Source organism: Chanodichthys erythropterus, chromosome 10 (assembly GCF_024489055.1).
Source record: "Chanodichthys erythropterus isolate Z2021 chromosome 10, ASM2448905v1, whole genome shotgun sequence".
Classification (NCBI taxonomy): Eukaryota; Metazoa; Chordata; class Actinopteri; order Cypriniformes; family Xenocyprididae; genus Chanodichthys; species Chanodichthys erythropterus.
The window spans coordinates 9440204-9468095 of NC_090230.1; the positions used below are offsets into that span (position 1 = coordinate 9440204).

The window sequence follows — 27892 nt, forward strand, 5'->3', positions numbered from 1 at the left end:
TCACAGCAATAGCAGACAACAATCCAATGACCCAATCAATTCCCAGTGGACAAAATCAAGTCAATATTTCTTGTTCGAGAAGCCGTTTCACTTGGATATACATCACTATAGGGAAGAAAAGAGACTATCACAACTTCCATTTCATGCCATTTTTAACCTGGATGAAATAACCATGTACTCTTGAGATAACTGGTTAGCACTTGTTGAACTAAATACACAACAAAGTCAAGTCATGCAACAAGGTAGCATAGCACAGTTTGAAAAGTTTGTTTGCATACTGTTTCATGGAAAAGAATTCAGTATATAGCTACTGCGTACTATGCAGTACTCCATTTTTTAAGTCTGATTAGATAATGAGCAACAGAGATTCATTCGTCATAGGGCTGGGCGATATATCGAATGCTTTTGTCACACGCATTTCGTCAGTAAAGCCGGTTCCCTGATTACTGCTAAATCGCCATCACCTGCCTTCAAATGGAGCGGCATTTAATAGACAGAGCCATAGTTCACTGACAAGATACGCAATATCGCGTTCAATATCGACAGCGATTCATCTGCGATATGAACGTGATATTGCATGGCTTGTCAGTGAACTACGGCTCTGTCTATTAAATGCTGCTCCATTTGAAAGCAGGTGATGGCGATTTAGCGGTAATCAGGGAACCGGCTTTACTGACGAAATGCACGTGACAAAAGCATTCGATATATCGCCCAGCCCTAATTCGTCACACTGGAAATGGAAGGTCAAGTCGGACACGTATTCTGGGATAAAGTATCCAATGCAGCAAGCACCACTTGTTTACATCGGTTTTCTCTCCTAATCTCCGCTCACATACTGTAATTTTAATATAATATCCAATGTCCAATAAAACTCTTCTCATTTACACATTTTCTGTCAGACAACAGAACGAGTGTGACATACTGACTGACTACATGTTAATCAGCAATCCTTAAAGTCCCTCGATTTGGTGCCAGTTGCTTTTTTTTTTTTTTGATGAAAAACAAAAATTCACTATAGGGGTCTGAACATTCACTAAATTGGCAGCACTTTATGAGGTAAAAACAACCACAGAGAACTCACCAAATAACACAGTGTTAAGATTCCAGCATAAGGCACCAGCAAAAACATTAAATACTAATTGACAAACAGGTGGAATCAACCAGGAAAGAGAAACCAACAAGAGACAAAAAGAGATATATATATATATATATATATATATATATATATATATATATATATATATATATATATAAATGGGAAGACTCACTTCAGGACAAACCAAAGACTAAAGCATCACTAAACGATCAAAGACTACAAGAAGTCATTGATGTGAAAATGTAAACTACTGAACAGTATAGATAGTTAAATGTGTTAAAATGATCTTTACCAGGGCCACATTAAATAATAAATAATTTAAATAAATATAAATGTTTTTGAATTAATGTTTTTGAAATTTATGAATTGAAATATAAAATAAAATATAAAAAATAATACTAAATATTATATTAAATAATAAAAATATATTATTTATTGTTATTTTTATAATGCCTCTTTTTTACTAAATAAAAAAAGCACATTTTTCAAAGGGTATAAGGGTGACATTAATTCAGCTTAAGTGCAATTAGTGATATAGACTTTAGGTTTAAATTTAGTTTTTCCCCATCCTGATTCTAAACGGTTTGATGTAAAATGGGCTGCCGCTCAGCAATTCAGCAAGATCATCTAACCAAAGCCTTCAAAACCAACCCAGAAACAGGAAATGATGATGATGCAAACCAGTAAAAAGCTTTAAACCGAATCGTGAACATTAACCAAACTTAAGTGTTCCGAGTTCTGTATTCTGTTTGACTTTTGATTGTGTATTTTGTTTTTTTCCTTTTATTTTATCTGACCAGACGTTCCACGTCTTTGCGCACCTAATTTCTTTACTTGCAGAATTTATACTCGCCCGGGCAAGAGTTTTAGATTGTTTTTCTTAAAACAAACTATGATTGGAATCCAAACAAAAGGGGCAAAGCCATTTTCAGCATCAGCATGGAAAAGCAACAGAGACTCACTTAAATGACTATTTGTATTAATTGTTCACAACTGGTGTCCTTTAATTAATGTGAACATTTTTTACCTTTTATGACAACATGAATATAGGGCTCCAGACTGCGACCAAATATACATACATATATATACATATATATATATATATATATATATATATATATATATATATATATATATATACATATACACACATATATATACATATATATATATATATATATATATATATATATATACACACATCACTAGTACTTTTAATCACTAGTACTTTTAATTAGATTATATTAAATTTTAAAATACTCAGACTACAGTTACTTTTGATTGATTACACATTAATCTCATAATGGCAGTAAATTATTCATAATTCATTGATTCTACTTCTTTGATATCTTTTAAATTTTCCTTTCTAAACCTACTGCTTATATATTCAAAAGGTCTTCCAGGTTTGTGTAATTGCACACACAGACAAGCCTCTAGTCATGAGCCCATCACTGAAAACTGAGACCCACACAGCATTTGATCAGTGGTTTTACAGAAATTATAAGTATTTCTCAACATTTAAAATCTAATCGGCTCTTGATGAACACAATAATGATTATTTGAATTATCATTTAATTAACCACATATTACCGTCTTTTAAAGGCTTTTGTCTTTCAAACATATTAAAATGTACAAAGTCACGTCAATTTCATATTCCACGTTTTTTTTTTTTTTTTTTTTGTCTGCTGAACCTCTTTGACATAATATATTTACTTGAAGTAAGCCCTTAGATTTTAAGTTAACAAGGTTAGGTTAATAATATAAAGTTCACATTCTCTGATGTCAGTAAATGGTCACATGACATGCAGGTAAAAAAATTTTATATTTTAAAATTATTTATTTTCATTTTTACATTTTTATGACAATTATTTAATATCTCTTCATTAAACTCATGAAACCCCTGCAATTCCTTCACAAACCCAAGTCTGGGAAACCCTCATGTAATGTAACATATAATGCACTTCATGTTGTGGACGGAATATTGCAAAGAATGGAATATATTTTCTTTCTCTTTGTAAATTTATATCAATATGGTACACTGTTATCCTATTTAAGTCAATGTGATAAACGAGTTAGGTTAATAGTAATCAAAAAGTATTCAGAATGCATTACCTAAAATGAGTAATCTAGCTTACTAAAAAAAAAAAAAAAATGTTTTTTGTCATGTTATTTGAAATCAGTAACCGCCTACAATTAAATAACCTACCAGCACATACATACATTATATATATATATATATATATATATATATATATATATATATATATATATATATATATATATATATATATATATATATATAAGTAGTGGAATGCATAGATGTGATCTCAGATATAGGAGACTGCTGGCTCTCATGAGGGCATGACAAAAGCATTTGGGACAGATACTCCATTCACTTCAGCGTCCAAAAACTCATCAGTCAGTGCATTTGTTTGCAAGTCAGTTTGTCTGGTTAGCAGTTTAAATAAAACAAAACAAGCTCAAACGTATCAGTATCTAAGTCCAATCTGAATCTCATGGATGCTGAAGTGTAGATCACGGATCATCCACTGCATTGATCTCTTTATTGGATAGGCTACAGGGATCATTGAGCATTGGTAAAACACAAGATAATGTAAATCAAATGGATGCATATATATAGGCCTAATTTTTGAGCACGAATAGCCTAAATGTGAATATTACTCACAGTACGATGACTGGTTGATATCCTTGAGATGAATCCTGATGAACAAAAAGCCTCCAATGAACAGCACGAAATAAAAGGAATAAAAGATAAATGCCGAATGCAATATGTTACAAAGCAGGCGTGCAGCTCTTGTCGACACCCGTTGAATTAACGCACGCGGAGCATCGCTGCATATGACACCGCCACTCATTTAATTATGCGTGTTTTCATCCGTGATACGAATAGAGTGATGATACGGAGTACTAACTGATGTCGACACCGGATTGGCCAAAGAGTGGGCGGGCTCTTTACTCACTGCCGTTTGATTGGTGGATCAGAGCTTGAAGGGCCAAATTCTCGCGCTGATTGGTCAGAGAGGCTGTCGTATGGTTTCATTTACAGTTTTTCTCAGTCGCTTTGGTACATTTCTCGAATCAAACTCACAATTTGCAAAACAGTAAGTGCATTTCTCAAAACAATTTGTACAAATAGCAAAACACCATGGATAACCTGCAAAAGCCACTCTCTTACTCAAAATCCTTAGTTCATCTCTCAAAAGTAAATATCTGTGTCAATGAACATGTCAGTGCCATCAGAATGACAAGTCCTTGTGTCATTGTGTACGGATAAGACAGTCAAATTGTTTAGTCATGTTCTCAATATAACCGTTTACTCTGGAGGGACGTTCTGATGGAAACTATGGCTAAAGTTTTGATGACAATTATTGTCAATTATAAGTTACATCTTAGTGTATGTGTGAGTGTAATTGCAAGAGAATGGAAAAGATTCAAATTTACTCTCTTACTGTTTGTACTGTATTTTATTGACAGAACATGTAATTGAGTCATGTCGTTATTGAGTCATGTCATGTCGTCAAGATTCACCTGGGAGCAATTTACCAATTCAGGACAGATTTAGAAAAAAGTCTAATGGAAATATAGAAAGTATAGAAATATGCTTGACATATTATGATAACTTGTTCAACCATTTTGCATGTAAAGACTTATGCTATGAGCTTGTGCCTAAATGTTGTGGGGGGTGGGACTATTCAACAGAGACCCAATATAATACATTTTGATCAACATGACATAAGCAACTGATAATGTAGGAAACAACAGAGAATTGTACATAATCATTTGCATGGATGTACCAAAGCATTTGCACCTTGTTCAAAGAAATGAGAAACTGCTTTTTTGATGTGCACAAGTGACACAATGATGTGAGAATTGAACAGGTAGTTATGAGAATTTCAATTCTGATCTGAGAAATGTACCAAAGCGACTGAGAAAAACTGTAAAAGGAGAACCTTATAGAGCTGTAAAAGTTGAGCAAAAAATGTTTTTTTATAACATAAATATTATCCCCCTTTCACAGACAAGGCTTAAGGTAGTCCCAGACTAAAATGCATGTTTGAGCTGTTTTAACTGAAAGCAACTTGTTCTGACATATCTTAAAATATATCAATGCCATTGTTTTGTCTCAAGATGCACACCAGTAATGTTGTTTTCAGGGGAACGTTTATAAAAGTTACTTAAATGTTGAACTAAGGCCTAATCCTGGCTTAGTCTAAGCCCTGTCTGTGAAACCGGGCCTATATGTTTTACTTTTATATTATAGGCTTAAACCATGATGGATATGTCGATGATCTATCATAGTTAAACAGATAGATAGATAGATAGATAGACAGACAGACAGACAGACAGACAGACAGACAGACAGACAGATAGATAGATAGATAGATAGATAGATAGATAGATAGATAGATAGATAGATAGATAGATAGATAGATAGATAGATAGATAGATAGAAAGATGATAGACAGACAGATATAGATAGACAGACAGACAGACAGACAGATAGATAGATAGATAGATAGATAGATAGACAGACAGACAGACAGACAGACAGATAGATAGATAGATAGATAGATAGATAGATAGATAGATAGATAGATAGATAGATAGATAGATAGATAGATAGATAGATAGATAGAAAGATGATAGACAGACAGATATAGATAGACAGACAGACAGACAGACAGATAGATAGATAGATAGATAGACAGACAGACAGACAGACAGATAGATAGATAGATAGATAGATAGATAGATAGATAGATAGATAGATAGATAGATAGATAGATAGATAGATAGATAGATGATAGACAGACAGATATAGATAGATAGATAGATAGATAGATAGATAGATAGATAGATAGATAGATAGATAGATAGATAGATAGATAGATAGATAGATAGATAGATAGACAGACAGATATAGATAGACAGACAGACAGACTGATAGATAGATAGATAGATAGATAGATAGATAGATAGATAGATAGATAGATAGATAGATAGATAGATAGATAGATAGATAGATAGATAGATAGATAGATAGACAGACAGACAGATATAGATAGATAGATAGATAGATAGACAGACAGATATAGATAGACAGACAGACAGACAGACAGACAGACAGACAGATAGATAGATAGATAGATAGATAGATAGATAGATAGATAGATAGATAGATAGATAGATAGATAGATAGATAGATAGATAGATAGATAGATAGATAGATAGACAGACAGATATAGATAGATAGATAGATAGATAGATAGACAGACAGACAGACAGACAGACAGACAGACAGACAGATAGATAGATAGATAGATAGATAGATAGATAGATAGATAGATAGATAGATAGATAGATAGATAGATAGATAGATAGATAGATAGATAGACAGACAGATATAGATAGATAGATAGATAGATAGATAGATAGATAGATAGATAGATAGATAGATAGACAGATATAGATAGATAGATAGATAGATAGACAGACAGATATAGATAGACAGACAGACAGACAGACAGACAGATAGATAGATAGATAGATAGATAGATAGATAGATAGATAGATAGATAGATAGATAGATAGATAGATAGATAGATAGACAGACAGATATAGATAGATAGATAGATAGATAGATAGATAGACAGACAGACAGACAGACAGACAGACAGACAGACAGATAGATAGATAGACAGACAGATATAGATAGATAGATAGATAGATAGATAGATAGATAGATAGACAGACAGATATAGATAGACAGACAGACAGACAGACAGACAGACAGACAGATAGATAGATAGATAGATAGACAGACAGATATAGATAGACAGACAGACAGACAGACAGACAGACAGATAGATAGATAGATAGATAGATAGATAGATAGATAGATAGATAGATAGATAGATAGATAGATAGACAGACAGATATAGATAGATAGATAGATAGATAGATAGATAGATAGATAGACAGATATAGATAGATAGATAGATAGACAGACAGATATAGATAGACAGACAGACAGACAGACAGACAGATAGATAGATAGATAGATAGATAGATAGATAGACAGACAGATATAGATAGATAGATAGATAGATAGATAGATAGACAGACAGACAGACAGACAGACAGACAGACAGACAGATAGATAGATAGATAGATAGATAGACAGACAGATATAGATAGATAGATAGATAGATAGATAGATAGATAGATAGATAGATAGATAGATAGACAGACAGATATAGATAGACAGACAGACAGACAGACAGACAGACAGATAGATAGATAGATAGATAGACAGACAGATATAGATAGACAGACAGACAGACAGACAGACAGACAGACAGATAGATAGATAGATAGATAGATAGATAGATAGATAGATAGATAGATAGATAGATAGATAGATAGAATGCTATCTATGCTTTCTTCAAATGCTGCTTGATTATTCATGATTTTGAGCCACAGAAACATCCTAAAGCAGTCTGTTATCCAAAAGCCCACTCAATGAACACTCTCCACTTTTAAATCTCTGCTTGGGTGTTTTTTATTTTTTTATTTATGCATTCTTATTAAAACTAAATTTGATATATTCTATATAAAGAAATTGACATTTACAGAAATACTTAAAGAAACTTAAGTATACTTATATTTTATATTAGATTTTTATATAAATTATGAATATTATGATTTACATATAAATAAAATATTTATTTAAAAATAATAATTTGATTTAAATAATATAAAATAATTGTATAGGGTTTTATTTATTCATTTAAGCACAATTTCTTTAAAGACTAATGAAAATACAGTATAAGGGATATATTCAGAATAGCATACTAGCTTCATGCAAACTTCTCTGGACAAAATGTGCAGGACACAACCACAGCGCACCGCATGGAAAAACATATTCCACAATGCAATGAATGCACTCAACTTACTTTAATGCAAAACTGGATTGAAACAAAATAATAATTGCTTTTCGATTATGGACGCCACTTGCTAAAATAAGTTGTTGCACTGCACACTACATGCAAATTCCGAGAGTCCTGTTAAAGACTCAAGAGTTGTGTAGATCTGGACGAACACTCGCTGTATCTCCTGACCTCGTGTGTGACTCATGTGAGGGGGAATGATGGGGAGGCGTCACTTTTGGTTAAGCGCTCGATACTGATTAAGGATGAAGAGGAGAAGAGGAGGAATCACAAACCGGGCACGCGAGCAGAGGCCGCCTCCATATACTGACGCATATTGCTTTATATAACAGCCATTCGTCATTTCAGAAACGCTGCAATAATTAAGACCAAATATCTCACTCCACACACATGCCGTATGTCTAATGATGATATATAACTTGAAAGATAAATGAGAAGTTTGCAATCCTGGAACATGTGTTGATTTCATACTAAATGAAAATAATGAAAATATATACAGTCAAACAAAAAAATATTCAGATATTTTTTATATATATTTACTTGTGGGTGCAGGACACTATAGTTCATTTATGAAAGTGAGGATAGCAAAATAAACTGTGACATATTACACCCCAAAATTCTTCATACAGTGGACTACCAGTAAAACTAATACAAATGTGGGACCAAAAATTATTCAGACACTTGACCTGACCATGTTAACTGACATAATTAAGATTTTTTTTTTTCTGACACCACTGAACTCTGAGATCTTGTCATATATTATTACCATTTTTTAAACTCAGCCAAGTGAAAAAAATTTATTAATGAAATGTTCAAGGTGTCTGGATAAATTTTGGTTTGACTGTATATACACTGCAAAACACACACACAAAATGTGAGGTTCAAAAAAACAATGGTTATAGATAGATAGATAGATAGATAGATAGATAGATAGGAGCCCAAACTATTAAATTCAGTTGCTATTTATTTTTATATATAAACACTCCAAAAAAAAAACCACATTTCAAACACTAAAAAAATAAATGTAAATTGCACATAAGGCAAGTTTTGCATTAACTTCTAAATCTAATTATACAATTATTTTTCAATTATTTTTTCAACTCCAATTGATTTTTGACATATATTTAGTGAAATGCTCCCCTCTAGAGTTCATTTCTCTAGTGAACTAACATGCTGTGGACCATAAATGACTTGCCAGAGGTAAATGTAATGATAAGTGAGATAATATTTCATTGATGTATTTCCACGGTTGAAACACTGGTTGAGAGATTACACGTAAAAATATCTATGCATAGATTGTCTGTTGTTCTTCTTCTGCACTTTTCCCTGTTGTGGCGGTTAGCAAACAGTGTTGCATTACCACGCACCCTTCTGGATTGGAGTGTGAATCGCCTGTGACCGACTGTATTCGTTGTCTGACTGCATGCACTGAACTGTGACGTCTGTACCGTGATGAATATATTTAACATTACACCCCAGATAGATAGATAGATAGATAGATAGATAGATAGATAGATAGATAGATAGATAGATAGATAGATAGATAGATAGATAGATAGATAGATAGATAGATAGATAGATAGATAGATAGATAAAATGATAAAACGGTGTGCTATGATTAAGGCAAAATATAGATTCCAGGGGTCAAAAAAAAAAAAAAAAAAATTATATATATATATACACACACATTTTTCTTTCTGACACTGCTTGCAAATGTGGCTATAATTACTGGTGAGAAGATATTAAGGTTGAAATGATGCTTTTTCTATTTCTTTTCTTACTTGTCACTGAAATCGAACACTTTCCACAACCAAATATCTTAACTACAATAAATGGATGAGAGCAGATTTGTGTGGGTGAACATCAAATATCTACACCCGCATTCACACACAATCACTAACATGAAACATTACATTCGTGTTGAACTTATGCTGGTGTTATTCGATAACGTTGCCTGTTTAAAGGCAGCCGAGCATTTGACGGGGTCGCAAAGTGGATCTAGACGAAATCCAAGAAAAGTTCCTCCTCAATATCAGACATCCAAGAGCTCTGACCTGCAGTCTGTGCTCATGAAGCGATTAAGAGAAGTCAGGTTAATGACAGGGTTCGGGTTCCCATTTCTCCTTTATCTCTGAAAAGTGCTGCCGCAGTTTCCTTCTTTTACGTGTTGCCATGGAAATACAGAGGCACATGCTAAATGACTGATATATCAGATCTTGCTTTAATTAGAGCCCTTTGTCTGATATTCCAGCAAGTGGAAGTTCATGAACAAATGCAGCAGGTAGAGTAACTTTCCTAATAAGAAATATACATTTTTCAGTGCAAGTCTATGGGATTTTTTGCCTGCTTTATCAAGTCATGCTGATCTTAGGAAATGCCCCAAATAATAATAATAATAAAAATAAAAAATCTGCATAATCATTTTCCACTGGATTTATTTCAATCTTGCCAAAAACATGTGAAATAGAGTGAAAACACACATTAAATATCTGATAACATGATCACCTAAACAATTTATTTTACACTTAGACTCATTTTTGAAATTACACAGAGGAACACCGTTTCCAATATAGTGTTTATCCAGTGCCGGATAATGCAAATTATGCAAATCTTGGGATTCCTCTTCGCTTTCATAATCTATTATGAAGTACAAAATAGATTTGACTGCATTCATTTGTTTCGATGTACCAGCATATAATAAGATACAATTTTTGTAGTCTAACAAGAGGGCGGCGCTCCAGAGTTGTGATTAACTCTGTTCCTCTTCCTGTTTGAGACGTTTTCGCAGATGATCACCAATTGCAGCCAAAGGGTTGGTCTTGAAGGTGCGATTTTTCATGGCTTCATTGAAGTGAGATGCTTCCGTCTCGCTAGGAAAAAAAAAAAATAATAATTAAAATTTGACTTTGTTAAAATAATCTGTGCACAATAAAATTGTGACAAAACCAAGAATGCTTACAATGGTGAACAAGCAGACCCTAAAATTTGACCTAGACATGTTTTTTTACAGGGTTTTTGAGATTTTCCCATTAACCACTAGGTTTTTATTGCATGGTTATTGTATTTAAATACTTCAATATAAATTAAATAAATAATTTATAATATTAAATTGTATAATAACAATTAAATTGTTTATAGTAATATTAGCTTAAATAATTTTTGCATTTCAATTATATATATATTATTTAAATAATATAATATATAAAATAATTTATATATATTTTGTAATAATTTGTTTTTTCATTAAGGTAATGTGCTTAATTGTCATGACAATGCAAACAATAAATAAATAATAAAGTCATAATATACATAAAATAGGCTTTAGTGTTTTTATGCAAAATGTAATTTCATACAGGTTTTTTGTGTGTGTTTTTTTTTTTTTAAGATTCTGATGCTATATGATTGATAAAATAAAATACTGATGTGAAATTAGCATTAGCAAAGTTTGGAAATTAGAGGGAAGCCATTATCTTACAGTAGCTTTCGTTTCTGGGCTGGTTTCATCTGGGTGAAGTCTGTGGGTTCTGGCTTCTTCTTAACTGAACTGAGATGAGAAAATGAACAAACATTTTTGTTACATGCAAAACCATTTATATTTAGCATCATTAACTTGCTAACAAAAAAAAAAAAAAATCAGAAAAAAAGCTCAAATGTGTTATATATAGAGACTTAAAGGCATGTTTGAAGATGCACTTTGAAGTTCTCCAGAGCACAGGCTTTCCTCACACAAGTGTAATTTGAGTTACTCATGCAAGAGAAAGCAAGACTTCACAACATACATCAAATGACAGATAAAACAGTACAAACACAAACAGAGAAAAACAGACAAATGTGTTTTGGATCAAGGCAATTACACAGCTGTGAAAAAATAGCTTTGGACTTTTGCATGCTCAGCCAAACGCCCAATTAATTTGCAAAAACAGCACGACTGCTGCCAACCCGTGGCATGCTTAATTTCTTAAGAAACACATTTGGAGCATTTGTGTGCGATATAAATATGCTTTTTTACTATAATCTGCTTATAAGAGATTGCCAAAAAATATCAAAGCCTGAAATGTTTTGAGTGCTGTTCAAGGTTTATGTTTCAACACTGACCGTACCACAAATATGTTTATAAATATTTGCCATCACAAAAGACTTTAAAGTTACATGAAGTTGTTTCACAAAACTTTAAATCACCTTTATTTATTTAAATGATTCCCACACCTGACCATGTATTTTCATGACTTTTCCAGTTGTTTGTGATTACTGGATAAAGAGTTTGTTTTAATTTGAAATTTTATTGAAAAAGAACAATTTCTAGGGGATTCGACTTTTTTTGTTCTGCGCCGCGAGAGCAAATCCACATCGGTGCAGTTCCAAAGAATGAGGATGTGATATGGTCAAACCGACGCCATCGTTACTGTTTGTATCACTGTTTACACAAGTGCTGAGGAAGATCTGGAGCTGAAATCCAGATATGGTAATGGTCGCCTGGTTTCCGACACGCTCTGTAAGCAGTAGACCAATCCCAACCGACTGGGCCATCTGACCAATCAGAGCAGAGTAGGCTCACGGAAAGGAGGGGTTCAGAGAGACTGAATCATTTATCGAACCATTTCAAATACTAAGAAATTAGGTGATGGAATGTATGTTATTAAAAAAATAAAGTCTTTTTTTTTTTTATCTTGGATGCATGTAAACCTGTTGTAAAAGAATGAAATCTGTTACGATGTGTTGCTTAAAGACTTAATAAGCGCTTACTCAAGCCGACACTCATATGCCAGCATACACAATCATTATGTTTCTGTGTAGAATTGAGAAAAGTGAGTACTTACACTTTATTTTTCCGGCGTGCACTGCCGGGGGTTTTGAAAGATGGGAGGAGCTGGGAAAGTTCAGGAAGAGCGTCGGCCAGCGGCCTCATGTCGCCCACAACGGGCGTGGCCTTCCTCCGCGCTTGTGCCACCTGCTGTTCACGGGCCAGTTTGATCGCACTGATCTCTACAGATGGTAAAGAGACAAACAAACTTGAGACAAAGACAGTTTTCTTATCACACAAAGCAGTAGTTGCAAATTCTTGTGCACACATTCATTAAAATTTTTTTTATTAAAAGTTTTCTTTGAGCTGTTGTGCTGATGTGGGTAACAGATGTTTGAAGTCAATTCCTGATCCTCCTCTTCTTGCCATATTCTTTGGCAAACAGCATAAAAAGGAATAAAATAAAATAAAATAATTGAAAAAATAAACAAACAAATAAATAAGAAACAAAGTAATAATAAAAAATATACTAGAAATTAGTCAAAATGAAAACAATAAAATGACAAGTAATTTAAAAAGGCATAAAATAAAAACATAAAAATGTATAAAATAAAAAAATATATTAAAATCGATAAAATAACCTCAAAAGCATAAAATACAAGATATAAAAAGGCATAAATAAAAAGCATGAACAATTAAATATAAAGTCATATAAAATTCATATGATATAAAAATAAAATTACATAAAATGAAGAAGAAAATAATTCAATAAAATTGTATAAAAATGAATTTAAAAAATATAAAAGCATAAAACAAAAACAATAAAAACTAAAAAGGTATACAATAAAAAAATAAAAATAAAAAGCAACAAAAATAAAATACAACTTAATGAAATAAAATAGCAAAAAAAGGCATTTTAAAAATACAAAATCAGAAAATAAATTAATACAAATAAATGTAAAGTATCTATTAAAAAGATATAAATAAAAAGCATTAAACTAAAATATAAATTCTTAATCAAAAGATATAAATAAAAAAATGTATAACATAAAAAGCAACAAAAATTAAAAATTAAAATAAAATAAAATAAAATAGCTAAAAAAGGAATTTAAAAAAATAGCATAAAAGCATAAAATAAACAAATAAAAAAATGTAAAATAAACAAAATAAAAAGAGTATACATTAAAAAGTTATCAAAAACAAGGCATAAAAATAAATTTTTCAAATAAAAAGGTATATATATATATATATATATATATATATATATATATATATATATATATATATATATATATATATATATATATATATATATATATTTAACATCGGTCACATATTTTCTGATAAAAAAAAAAAAAAAAAAAAAAAAAAGTTTAAAGGGTCATTTTATTCTGGTAGGGCTATATCCAGTATGACTTCCTGTCCAGGTCATAGACAGAAAATAAATACTGCAGGGACAGACCATCAGACCAGACCATCAGACCAGACCATCAGACCAGACCATCAGACCAGACCATCTAAAACCAAAGCAAACTTCTGAGATGGAAAGCAGGACACACCAGGTACTTCAGTCAAAAAAAACAAAGTACATGTAGGGAAGAAAAACAGATGGAGAAGTGTTTCTTTGACAGAAGCACTTAGTTACATGTACGTGATTTTGCAGACACAAATGAAATGCCGTTCTTCACCTGACAAGAGGCCAATTGGGGATGTTTTTTTTCTTACATCTACATCCCTGTTACTGTATACCATTTGTTAAAACCTTGAAGGTCTTTGAGCTTTATGAATCCATCAACATCTTAATCCTCCCCCCTTTTTAATTTCCTGAAAGTCCGACATGCAGTCTGAGGCTTGGGTTTCGGCTGGAGCCGTGAGCCCCATTAGATCCTAATTATAATCACCTCGGACGGAGCTTGTGTTACACGACGCATTGATCGGCCGAAACGATTACAGGCGTCAGAATCAGGGTGTGGCGTTAATGATCCTGCCATATCCATCTCTGAGGTTCCCGTCGTTCCATGAGAGAATTGCAGATCAGTTCACAATGAAAGAAATATCCTCATATGAGCGTTTCAGGATTGTGTTCGTTTGACTATTGATGATATTTGCGCTTTTCTTTGTGGGAAAGGAAAAGGTCCTAAAAAGAGAAGGTTAAAAACAAACAAAAACAAAAAAAAAAAACACTCACTGTTGAGCCATCTTTCCCTCCGCTCCTTCATTTTTTCTTTCTTCGACTGATGTTTCTTTTCCCCCGTGCCTGGGGGGAGGAAAAAAAGACATTTCCATATGGATAATTATTGATCAATTCAATAACATTCAACATGACTGACCTTTAAAGATGCTATGTATTTAAGACACACAAAAAATAAAAACAAAGTTCTTTATTCTTAAAAGCAGATCAAGAAAAAGCAAAACAAAACACACTTTATGTTTAGTTTAGAATGTAACGCAGATTATTAAATAATTTTCGGTAACTAAATAAACCAGAAATCTAAAAATAAATGAAAAGGAATAAAATAAATTAAAAGACAAAACGGGAATAAAAATAAATTCAAAATGCATTAAAAAATAAAGCCATAAAATGTTGTAAAATGATAGATGATTAAAAAAAATATAAAATGTATACATAAATAAAAAAATGGAATAAAACATAATAGAAAGGCATAAAAGTGGAAGACTTATTTAAACCAGTGTTATTTTAGTATATATATTATTTTATATAAATAACTTTTTTTATTTTCAGTTCTTTTAAATTTTAGATTAAGTTTTTGTAATTTTGTTTTATGCTTTTGTCATTTATTTTTTACTTACTTTTTACTTAAACATTTTATTTTAGTTGCCAAGGCAACATTTCTAATTTTCATTTTTGACAGAAGTTTGCAGTTTTCATCTAATATTTAAGTTTTACTTCTGCTTTATTTTGATTAATGAAAATTGATTTTAATTTTTTAGTTAAAATCACAACCCTAGTTTAAACAGAAAAAGCAAAACAAATGCACTGGACAAAACAAATGAAGTTATTCTTTGAAGAGAGCTTTATATTTGGTTTGAATGCAGGTGTTTTGGTTCGTTCTGGTTTTGTTTTGTCTGCGGGGATTGAACTCTGTGCACCTGTTAAAATAACGTAGTGGCAGCCAATCAGTTAAGGACACGGACGGCTGCTAACACAAAGGATGCAGGTTCAGTTCCCAACAGGAATGATCCAGGAATGCACTGTTAGATCACAATTTTGCCCTTGAGAAACATGCATAAAAGCTGTAAAACATCATGAACCAGCATTAGAAACATGTTTCTTCATTACTTTCATAATGTGAAACAGAATATTCAACAGAAAATAATGTAGGGTTAGAAGAATAAAACAATTTTTTTTTTAAATTACACACTATTTTTCATCATAAGACACTCTTTGTAATCTTATGTCCCCATGTGAATATTATGACATGTGCCATGGCTGCGAGATTGTATATGGAATGGAAAATAACATGTGTAGATTACAGTAGGATGTCTGTTGTTTGAACTGCATGTAACTTCCTGTTCCCGGATGGTGACGTCTTATCAGCGGGAGCATATTGTGTGTATTTAACGATTGTACTGACCTCTGGGGATCAGATCGAGTGTGACGTGGATTCTATATGTGCCTTTTTGTGTATGTATCAGCTTAATTCCCATTTGACAGAAGTCATTCAGTCCACACAGGTCAAACCATAAATAAACTTCTTTTGTGTGTCACACACAAGATTTACATGCTTTAATTTCAGAAAATGCACTGATTAAATTGTTATTAATCATTTAATATACTGTGATAGTCTAATCAATAATAATTACTGTTAAATAATATTAAATTACTGTGCATTGAAAAAATAAAAACGTCAAGATTTATGTTCTTCACTTTCAGAAAATGCACTTGTTGTGAACTTAATAATATCAAAATTGTTATTAACCCTTTGATGCATGGTGACTATTACAGATGTGTGATTCTCTCAGAATTAATAATTCAGAATTATTAATTCCATATTATTAGATGAGGAATCATAAAAACATGCCAAAACATTAAGATTAGTGTTGTTACTGTTAACTAAAACAAAATAGATGTTGTTAATTAAAATAAAGCTGAAATCAAGTAAAAAAATATTAGATGAAAAACTTAAATCAGAAATAAAAAGTTAAGAGTACTAAAATTAGTAAAACTGAAATAAATTAAACCTAAATATAGATATAAAAAAAACTAATAAAAATTACAAAAGTCTAAAACAAACTAAAATTAAGATGAAAACAAATTAATATATAGTTTAATTAAATACTGTTTTTTTTTTTCATTTGTGATTAAAGATTCATGCATCACAGGGTTTTTAATTTATTATTATTATAACACATTCTGATTGTTAGCATAATTAATAATACTTGGTTAAAATAACTTATTTAAATTTTTGTGCACTGAAAAAAACAAATTACCACAAAAACTAAAATATTTTTCACTTGGCACTCTGAAATGATCTGCGTTATGCAACATATGTAAAAAAAACTGTTACACTGCAGTAATCGTTGTGTCCAAAAATAACACAAAATGCATTAAAACCAGAGAGCATGAAAATGAGTCGACCTCTGCGATTTCGATCACCAGGGGAGAAACTCAGCTCAACAAGCTTTTGGTTGCCGAGCAACATTCTAAGAAAAAGAGCATTTGTATGAGATTTGTGGTCATCCAAAACGCCTTCACATTTCTGCAAAGGTCCGTTCACCGAGAGATAGAAGAAAAAATCTGATAGTCTTGACAGCCTGAATGACCTGCACTGACCTCTCTTGCCCTGCTGTGGACATTTATCGTGACTGCGAACAACAAAGGCCTCCAAGAACACAATTTTTGCCTTTAAAAACCAGCTGAAAATATGTTTAAGCCAAGTACTAAAATTAATAAAACTAAAGCTGAAATAAAAATAAATTTAAGCTAAACAGAAATAATTAATTCTCTTTGTTGTAGCAATGTATGTGCTTTCGGCATTTTGACACCAAAGAGTTTTTCGCTGATTTCCCAGCCACGCAAAGCAAATTAACTTGTGTAATCCAATTGGAAGAATGCAGCCACATCCATAGCATTTCTGTGAATTTATGTCTGCTATTTTGTATGTGTCAATCACTTCGAGGCGACTGGCCTGTTGTGTGTGTTTCTAAGAAAAAAAGCATCTCAAATGTCCGTCATCTTCCTGTGAAGGAAAGCTGAAACTTTACAGATTGGATGCTGGCTGTCTGCAGAAGACCCAAGAGAATAACACGAGAGTTACTTATTAGTCATAAACGATTACATGTCACGTACACTTCAAAACAATTTTTCACTGTTTTTAACAGCCCCTCAAAGCTTTATATACACACACAGACATCTATGCATTTTTGTCTGTATATGGGCATGACGCGGCCGTGGACGAACTGTGCACAATCAGCTCTGCCCTCTGGAAAATAGTCTGGAGAGGTGCCTCGATAAGAGAGATAAACGTCATGTCCTACGACCCACATTTCCCCACTAGCCCACTTGATCCAGACTAATGATCTTTGACAGAAAGGCCTACATGTAAAGTCCAGACAAAAACGCCCTGGGCCTGCATCCTTCACTGATATGATAAACACAAAATAAACATCTGCTTTTACACAACGGCATTTGGGAAAAACAAACCGAGACAAAAAGGTTACAGCCTGAAACGCTTATACACACACAATATCAAAATGTGTTATTAATAGTAATGTAATATATAAATATACAATATATAAATATATATGAATGACTGTATAAGAGTAAATGCATATATTATCCCTGGTGGGGATAAAATTAGAATTAGATAGAATCAGTTTTTACAAGATGTAATATAAGTCTAAGCAGGCGATGATCTCAAGCCCCTCCTTTCCCAAGCCTGGCAGAAGAGAACATAAAAACGTAATTAAATAAGTACAGTGTGACATAAAATGTGATTTGTAATTTCAATTAAAAACAAAAGAAAAAAAGTTATTCATTTTAAATTGAAACGAGTTTTAATCATACCATAACCACTAAAAAAATATCAGGCAAAAATATGACATGACTATAGGACTGAAGGGGCTCGCACACCGTACGCGAAGCTCAGCGCCGCGACATGTCTTTAAAATTCGAAATTCGGTGTGCGAGCCCCTTGATGGTAGGCAGAGATTTGTCTCCTAGTAGCTACGACTCTACTGAGAAGCAAAGAGAGTAAGCGCCGCAGACTCCAGCTGTTCTAGCAGGTTGGTGTTATTTTATTTATTATAGAATGCGTTTATAACGTTTGTTTATAACATCATCTTATTTTAATCCTGACTTTTAAAGTGTAAAGTTTGAACCAGTTCTGATGGCATCGGCCCAGTGCAAAATCATAATACATTTTTCTTCTTTGCGAATAGTGACATAATTAGTAATACTAATCACTTTGTTTTATAGGCAAAATTAAATTATATCGATACCAAACGCCCACTGACACTCACGCTATTTGAGGGCAGAAGGGGTAGCCCGCCCTGCTAAAATGTCCTGGCGCTGGTACTGAGTCCAAGGTGTCCTCTGAATGTGTCTGAAGTTTCAGCTCAAAATACCCCATAGTTTATTTTAATTAATTTTTTTAACTGCCTATTTTGAGGCATAATTAGAAATGCGCCGTTTAAGGCTGCGGCCCCTTTAATTGCTCGCGCTCTCCGCCCCCTCCCGAGCTCTCGACCCTATCACTTGCATAAAGTTCACACAGCTAATATAACCCTCAAAATGGATCTTTACAAAGTGTTCGTCATGCAGCATGTCTAATCGCGTAAGTACAGTATTTATTTGGATGTTTACATTTAATTCTGAATGAGTTTGATAGTGCTCCGTGGCTAACGGCTAATGCTACACTGTTGGAGAGATTTATAAAGAATGAAGTTGTGTTTATGCATTATACAGACTGCAAGTGTTTAAAAATGAAAATAGTGATGGCTCAGTGAATACAGTAAGAAACGATGGTAACTTTAACCACATTTAACAGTACATTAGCAACATGCCAACGAAACATTTAAAAAAACAGTTTACAAATATCACTAAAAATATCATGTTATCATGGATCATGTCAGTTATTATTGCTCATTATTATTGCCATTTTTCGTTGTTGTTATTGCTTGCTTACCTAGCCTGATGATTCGGCTGTGCTGCTCCAGACGTTTCGAGTACCATGTTTCACCATGACTAATATCGATCTAGCTTACTTCAGTGTGCAACAAGTGTCTCTTAGTAGCCGCCGAATGAATGAACAGAGTAGCATTATAACAACTTTCAACACAAATGTATCTAATATGATAAAACAGTACTACGTTACCCCACATAAGCATGAGCGGAAGAAGCGGAAGTGCTTGTCTGAAGCATAATAAAAGCGCTCGTCTCTCCAGCAGCCTCGATCCGTTCCAACGGCTTCCAGCCACACCCTGCTTCATACTACAGCAATGTTAATAAATCTTTCATACATTAGCTCATCCATGAACATTTCCTGTCAAATTCTTTTCCACCAGCTGTAGACATGAAGAAAACACCTCCCATGATTCCTCAAAATCAAGGCGTCATCAAGCTACGCCTTTGTTTTGAATAAGCGACCTCTAGTGGCGAAAAACTACATATATTGTGCCTTTAATCCATGCACGGCTTTCAAAATGTCACAAAGCACAATAGTCACATAAAAGTTCATTTCAACATAGACACTACAACTAGCCAAATTAAAGAAAAGTGAAAATTATTCAGAGCAGCATATCACAAAAAAATTTTTTTTAAAAATACTGGAAATATCTAGCCTGACTTCGTCATACTCATATTCTAGGCAGAATGTGAGTCTGATACTGCTCCATTGCACTTGAATTATGGGGCGTGTCTTAACCGAACCAGTAAAAAAAAAAACTCTGCACTCAATTGGATAGACCTACAACCAATCAGAGCAACGCAGTAAGTGACATATGTTGAACTTGTACTTAAACTTTTGCCGAATCCCGTTGGAAGGACGGCAAACACATCTTTCCCATCGACAAATGCCTTGATTGCGGTTCTTTGTTCGTCTTTTAAAATTAATGCGCTGTCGATTTCTTTTACAGACGTGATAGCGGAATCTAAACATCTTACTTCTCCAGCTGCAGTCAACCAATTCAACCCAAGCGCTCTTTGATGACGTGGTGGTTACGTAACCGCAGATAGCCTGTCCATCATCGAATAAAGCCCGCCCTGGCAATTTGATTGGCTCGGCCTTCTGGGAGCCGAGCATAATTACTCCACAATGGATCGAGTCCAGACCGAACTTCCCGTCCAAAAAATGTTGTGGGCGGGGTTCGGGCTGGCACCCAGGCTAGGAAATATCACAACTGAGGATGGGACTGCAGGAGCTACTGTTTTAGGCTGTAGGTGAATTCTAATGGTGACTCGAGCGACATGAGGCATAGTGTCTTTTCATCTTGTGCTATTGTGATTATTTTGTATTAAATATTGAAGTTTATAAGTGTTTTGGCACACCTGGCAGAGTGGTGCTACGCATTGTTCTAAAATCTGGTTTTAATTTTGGCATGTTAAATAAGCATTCCACGAACTCGCCAAAAACATTTCTCATAACAGTGGAAAGAACTTAAAATACATTTTTGGTCATACAGATAAGAGTAAGACATCATTCTAAACTGTAGAGTAATACACTGACAATAAAAAAAAAAAAAAACAAAAAAAAAAAACTTAATGCTTTTATAAAGTAAAGAAAAAAACAAACAGGATGCACTTTCTGCTATCTCTGTCTCCTTTCTGGAGAAACTTCTTTATCCGATTTCTTTCATAACTGTTTGCATTCGGTTAAGACATAACCGACTGTGTTTACTATGATAGGCCTACTCTCCAAGACAGCTATTTTGCCATACATGTAGGTGTATTTGTCCGTTCAAGCGCAAGAAGACTGGGTTATTCGTGCACGCGTTATGGAAGAAGCACCATATATGCCTCACACCAGACACATCGCAAAAAATATTGAAAAATGTCTTTACACACTCTTCCAGCATAGGGTGAATTCATATATAGATACATTAACAATTTTTGAAATTTACTCAGATTATTGTACAATCAATTAAAAATGGCAATAATTAACGGCAAAAATTCAAACTGTAGCCCATATGTGTGCATTCAACATTTGTTTGCCAATTTCCAGGCCCTGTCTGATCCACAACCAGTTTTCCACACTCAAATCCTAGTCTTAACCATTCAAAGTCATCAATAAACTGCTCTCAGATCAGAAAAACCCTGTCAGCGAGTCGATCCAACCATCAACCACCACAAAAATAACAACAGTCGTGTTTTTCTGCTGTATCTGCCCGATAGGGATCTCTGTCCTGCCGATATCTCCCTCCACCACTCCTGACGCAGGAAACCCAATCTCGCCTTTGCATCCGTCTGTTTGCCGCAAACGAGGGATAGGAAAAAAAATCCATCATTCCCACCACATCCATCCCAGAGAGAGCATCATGTTCAGAGAGCTGGCTGAAACGGACACCGCCAATTAGGAGCGGACAGAACAAGCGACTGCCCTTTCTCGCCCCTCTGCACTTGCACTTCTTCTCTCCTCGTCCCGCAGCGCTGTGAGGTGGCAGGGTGTCAGGGGAGCTGAGCTGGAGGTGAAGGAGGTGAATTTCCGAGGTCAAGCCGAGACACTGATACCCCCAATTAAAGAGACGAAAGATCTCGTTCTGTCAAAGCAGGGCCACAGGCACATTGATTCTCTATGTCAACCTGATTCTCTCTAGTGTAGCCATGACAGAACTAGATCCTTGATCTACATTAATGAAGCATACTCAAAATATGATATATATCATTAAAATAAACATTTTAAAATTAAATATAAACGTATGGAACAAATATTTCTGATTTTATGTACTATGTACTATAATCTCTCTCTCTCTCTCTCTCTCTCTATTATATATATAAGTAAAAAGTGGCTTATTGAACAAATTGTTTCTCTCTCTTGAAATAAATTCAATTATAATTAACATTTACTTAAGGATAAAAAAAAAAATCTATCTATACATACATATACATATATATATATACAGTGAGCCCTTTCTTGCACATTACTATAATATTAAAGGTTACAACTAATAAGAGAGCTCAAACTATTAAATTCAGTTGCTATTCATTTTTAGATATAATCAACACTCAAAAAAAAAAACAAAAAAAAAAAACATGTAAATAGCACATAAGGCAGACTTTGCATTAACTTCGAAATATAATTATAAAATTATTACTCCAATTACAATTTACATTTAGTCATAACTTGTTTTTATGACAAATTTATTTAAACATATTAAATAAGACATTACTAACAAGTAAAGTAAATATAACAAATATATTTACTTATTTAATTCAGTGAATATATATATAATGAATATATTAAAAATATTCAATATAATGAAAATATAAGCTAATATAGTGCAAATATTTAGTGAAATGCTTCCCTTTGGAGTTCATTTCTCTAGTGAACTAACATGCTGTGGACCATAAATGACTTGCCTGAGGTAAATGTAATGCTAAGTGAGATATTATTCTCAAGCTGTTTTATTGATGTCTTTCCACAGTTGAAACACTGGTTGAGAGATTACACATAAGCATATCTATAATAGATCATCTGTTCTTCTTCAGGGGGCGTATTCACAAAACATTTTATCTTAGCACTAAGAGTTCTCCTAAAGAGCAGTAAAAGTTCTTAGCTAAGAGTTTCTCTCTTAAAACCTATTCACAAAGCTGCTGAGACAAACTTTTACTAAGGAATAGACTGAAGTCTTAAGCTAAGAGAAAGGGTGGGGTTGACCTCGTTGCTATGGAGTAAACACACAGTGATTGGCTGATGGGGGAGGAGTCAGCGATTTAATCATAGAAATATTGTAGAAAGACATGTCATGTTTCCATATTAAAATAAAGGTTTTAAAATACAAATGTTGCCCTATTTAAATAAATATTTTTTTAATAAAAATGTTGCCATAGTCAAAATAAAATGTTGCCATATTGTTGCCATAAAGGTTTTAAAATGTAGGCTAAGTGTCACTAATTAAACTAGTATATACAGTTAATTGTCCACCTCTTAGATGTCTTCATCTCAAGAGAATGCAGAATTCAAGCGACAAATTATATATACTTTTTACTCTATTAATATAATACATTTTTTACTCTATTCAATCAAGTGTGAACTCATGAAAACCACTGCCACAGATAATCAGACAATATTTATTTATTTGTTAAAGTTTTTTTTTTGGCGTCTCATCGTAGATTCAAATCTATAAATCAAAATGTATTGCATTTAAGAAGTAAAAGTTCAGCACCTAAGGCTCTATTGCTATTGCCTCAATGGTGTACAGTGTCTTTAGGTGGATTAGGATTGTTTGTGATTTGGTCTTAGTGACTTAGGAGTCCTCTTGACTACTCCTAACATTTCACAGACTTAGGAGCTAGATTTAGCGCTAAAATGCTTTGTGAAATACTCTTAGAGCAAAAATGTAGGACTCCTAAAATTAGGACTGACACACCCATTATTTTTAAGAGCTTCTCCTAAATTGGCAAGTTAGGAGCTACTTTTAGCTTTAAGATGTTTTGTGAATACGGCCACTGATCTTTTTCCTGTTGTGGCAGTTAGCAAACAGCGTTGCATTACCGCACACCCCCTTCTGGATTGGAGTGTGAATCACCTGTGACTGCCTGTATTCGTCGTCTGACTGCATAAACTGAACCGTGACGGTTCGGGATGAATACATGTACCGTTACACCCCAGATAGACAGATATATTCATTAAGAAACATGAAGACTAGAAATATGAAGACTAGAACAGCAGCCAAGGCCACAGTGAGGCATAAATCATTTGCTGCACCTGAAATCAAATACCTACTATATAGTTTGTGAAAAACAGTACGCCAACAGACTAGCATGTCCGAATACTTACTTTTTAAAAAACAGTAGGCAAAAAGTCATCGGATGCCCTATTACTTGTGCTGAGATTCTGAAGAGTGCATTTGATGGACACTTTACTATCCTATGAGGCCATGACGGAAGGTCAAGTGACAGTTACAACGTGGCGGATGTAGTATGTCCAAAATTCACTATATAGTATAGTATGAACATACTTTTTTAATGGTAGCGAATTAAGTTCAAATTCAAATGTAGTACCTACTACCTACTCAGACAGTATCCAACTTTGGTGCGGGGTGCGTTTACACGACAACGATGTAGTAAAAAACGAACAAAAAAAGTTCCTTTGCGTTATTGGACAGTTAGCATACAGATGTCAAAGTTCTCCAAACAATTCTCATTGACACGGATCCGTGAAAATGACTAAAATCACTGTATTATTCTGCCTGGCCAGTAGTTGCCGATGTTACTTTGTTAAGAACGCATGCACATGACATCACCGTTTTCACAAATTTTTGTTTTTGTAGTTTACATCTGTATCTCTGTGTAACTGAGTCTGGCCCCTGAGGTACTTCAGGCCCACAAACTGCCAATGTTTGGTAAATGAATGGCCAAAATGCATAAAAAAAGTTTCAGTTTTTAGTTGAAACCAGTGTCGTGTAAACGGCCCCTCAGTCTTCCACGCTTACTAGTTGTCTTCATAAGAGAGAAACACAGTGATTTGAGTAGCAGGCGTGGAGTCAACGCTCACATCAGTGCATTGATGCAGCAGCACTGTGATGTTCATGCATGAGTTATTTATACTGCAGACAGCCAGGAATAGAACAGAACCTCAATACTCACACACAGCTGACATTTATAGAGAAGAAATCAAAGCTAGAGGATGTGTGAGGTGAAAAACACTCTCGCTTTCATCTAATGACAATATGCATTTATTAAACTGCTCCAAACTTTGCTGCTTGGTTCTTTTCAACTTCTCAATGAACAGCCTGGATCTTAAACCACAAAGCTACATCATCCTCTGCTTTAAATTCTAGCATGAAGCAGATCTTTGTTCATTAATTTCAAACATTCAATCTTCAATATACATCACAGATTTTTCACATACGTTTCCAAAACAGACACTAGAATTGTCAAGAATCTAAAAATGTGCCACTCTCTGCCATCTTGTGGCCACAACTATTTTGGCAACAAGATTATGCATTTAAATATTTAAATACACTTTTATAAATACAATATATTTTAATATAATAATATTATAATTATATATTCAAATATAATATTTTAATAGAAAATGTAAAATTAATATTAAATTATTCTTACCTATACATAGAATAATAAACATTTCTTCATTTAGCATGTCAAACTCATAAAAACATTTTGATTTACATGTAAAGAATGTGAATATATTATGAATAATGATATAATTACAATATAATATAGTCATTTATATATTCTTGAATATGCATTAATATTAAATACTTGTAAAATTTAGTTTAAATACTTGCAACAACTGTGCCAAAGAAATGCAGTTATAATATTATAATAGTAAAAGTAAAATAAATATTCAGTGATGATCTACAACAATAATAAACATTCTTCTTCATTTTGCATTATAACTTTTCTTTGTTTAACATTTATCAAATTCATAACACTTTGCCTATTTTTTACATTTTAAATGTAAAAATATTATATTAAGAATATTAACTTTGCTACTTTTTTTATGTATTATTAAAAAACTATTCAGCTGAAATACTGAATAAAAGTAAAATTAATATTAAATTACTCATATTTTTCAAAATCACAAAACTTTGTCTACTCAGATTTAAATATATTTGAATTATAATATAATTATTCATTTATTTTTGTATATTTATTAATATTAAATACTTTAAATATTCAGATAAAATATTTACATATTTAAAAATAAATTTAAGATTTTTGTTTGCAAAAAGCAACACACACACACACACACACACACACAAACCACTCACCTTTCTGTTCTCCTGCAGACTGTTTATTTGCAGTCACATTTGATGGTTCATCAACTTTCAGTGTTTGAACTAAAGACTCAGGGGAGATTTTAGTTCCAGCAAAAACTCCAGTGGGAAAACTGAAAGCCTACATGGAACATTAAGTTGAATAATTATCTCATTTAGAACAGGTCATCTGAGGAGAAATTACACTGATGTGAAGTAACTTAATATAGCATGTCTGACAATGAAATAAAACAAACAAATGGTCATACCTTTGAATTATTGTTTATACTACTGTCCGATGTGTTGGTTTTGGGCTGTTTTGAATCTGTTTTTGTGAGTTGAATGGGTTGCATAGCTATCTTCTCCAGATTCCCAAGCATGGGTCTATTTTCATGCTCGTTTTCCAGCTTTACAGCGCCGTGATGGAGCTTCTGCCGGGTCCGTTTAATTTTCCCCACCATTTTGATTAAGTTTATGTGATTTCGATATAATCGTATGGGTATATAACGCTCAAACATAAAGAAAATATCCCGCACGTGTTAAATTGACAATTTGTTTGGTGTTACAGCTAATATAGTCCGAGTAAAAATGAAACGGAAGACAGAAATGTTCCGTCAAAAGTCGTCCTTCGGGTCGTCGTTGAGAACCATCTACTCTACACTTGAAAATAATATTCAGGTATAGTTTACCAACAAACCAACCTTAAACTTAAATAATAACTTAATGAAAGAACACGAACTGTAACATAAAGCACATAACTAATGCCAAAAATAAGAAGAAATGTAACTTTAACCGAAGGTAATGAAGGCACGACTTTCCTGTAAATATCCGTTTGCCCATACTTTAACTTATTAAACATAATTTCAACAATATCCCGCTAGGAAGTAACTTTTAAATATACATACACTTAAGCTGGTTAGAAATTGGGGTCTACCAACCTAGCCAGCACAAAACAGCAAAACAGACCAGTCTGAACAGGCTAAGAAACCATCTTAGACTTGTTGATTAAATTAATGATTTTTAGTCTCCTTATTTTCACCATGTTGTTTTATCATTTAAAAATTGGTATAAACTGGCAACAGAAACAGGAAATCCTTTTAAAATTATCTTTATTCTCTGATGAATATGGCAAATAAATAAATACATACATATATACAAGCAAAACAGTTAGTTACTGAGCAA

The 27892-nt window shown here is 33.2% G+C and overlaps 2 protein-coding genes across 3 annotated transcripts in view; both read right to left on the bottom strand.

Moving 5' to 3' along the window:
• The window catches only part of adarb1a (adenosine deaminase RNA specific B1a), a 45476-nt gene extending 41491 nt beyond the window's left edge, over nt 1–3985 (bottom strand). Inside the window, exon 1 of one of the 2 annotated variants that reach the window (XM_067395967.1) lies at nt 3783–3985. In XM_067395967.1, coding sequence (XP_067252068.1) covers nt 3783–3972 — 190 coding nt within the window. In that variant the 5' untranslated portion in view covers nt 3973–3985. The remainder of the gene's footprint in view (nt 1–3782) is intronic. The other variant, XM_067395969.1, reaches the window with a different exon arrangement.
• A 5188-nt stretch (nt 3986–9173) lies between these two features.
• Nucleotides 9174–27408, bottom strand: slx9 (SLX9 ribosome biogenesis factor). The gene is made up of 6 exons (XM_067398565.1): nt 26980–27408; nt 26726–26852; nt 14997–15065; nt 12885–13050; nt 11543–11611; nt 9174–10937 (listed from the first exon to the last, which is right to left on the bottom strand). Exons 1-6 carry the CDS (start codon nt 27226–27228, stop codon nt 10817–10819), a joined length of 801 nt encoding a protein of 266 aa, XP_067254666.1. The 5' UTR covers nt 27229–27408; the 3' UTR covers nt 9174–10816.
• Nucleotides 27409–27892: the final 484 nt, after the last annotated feature.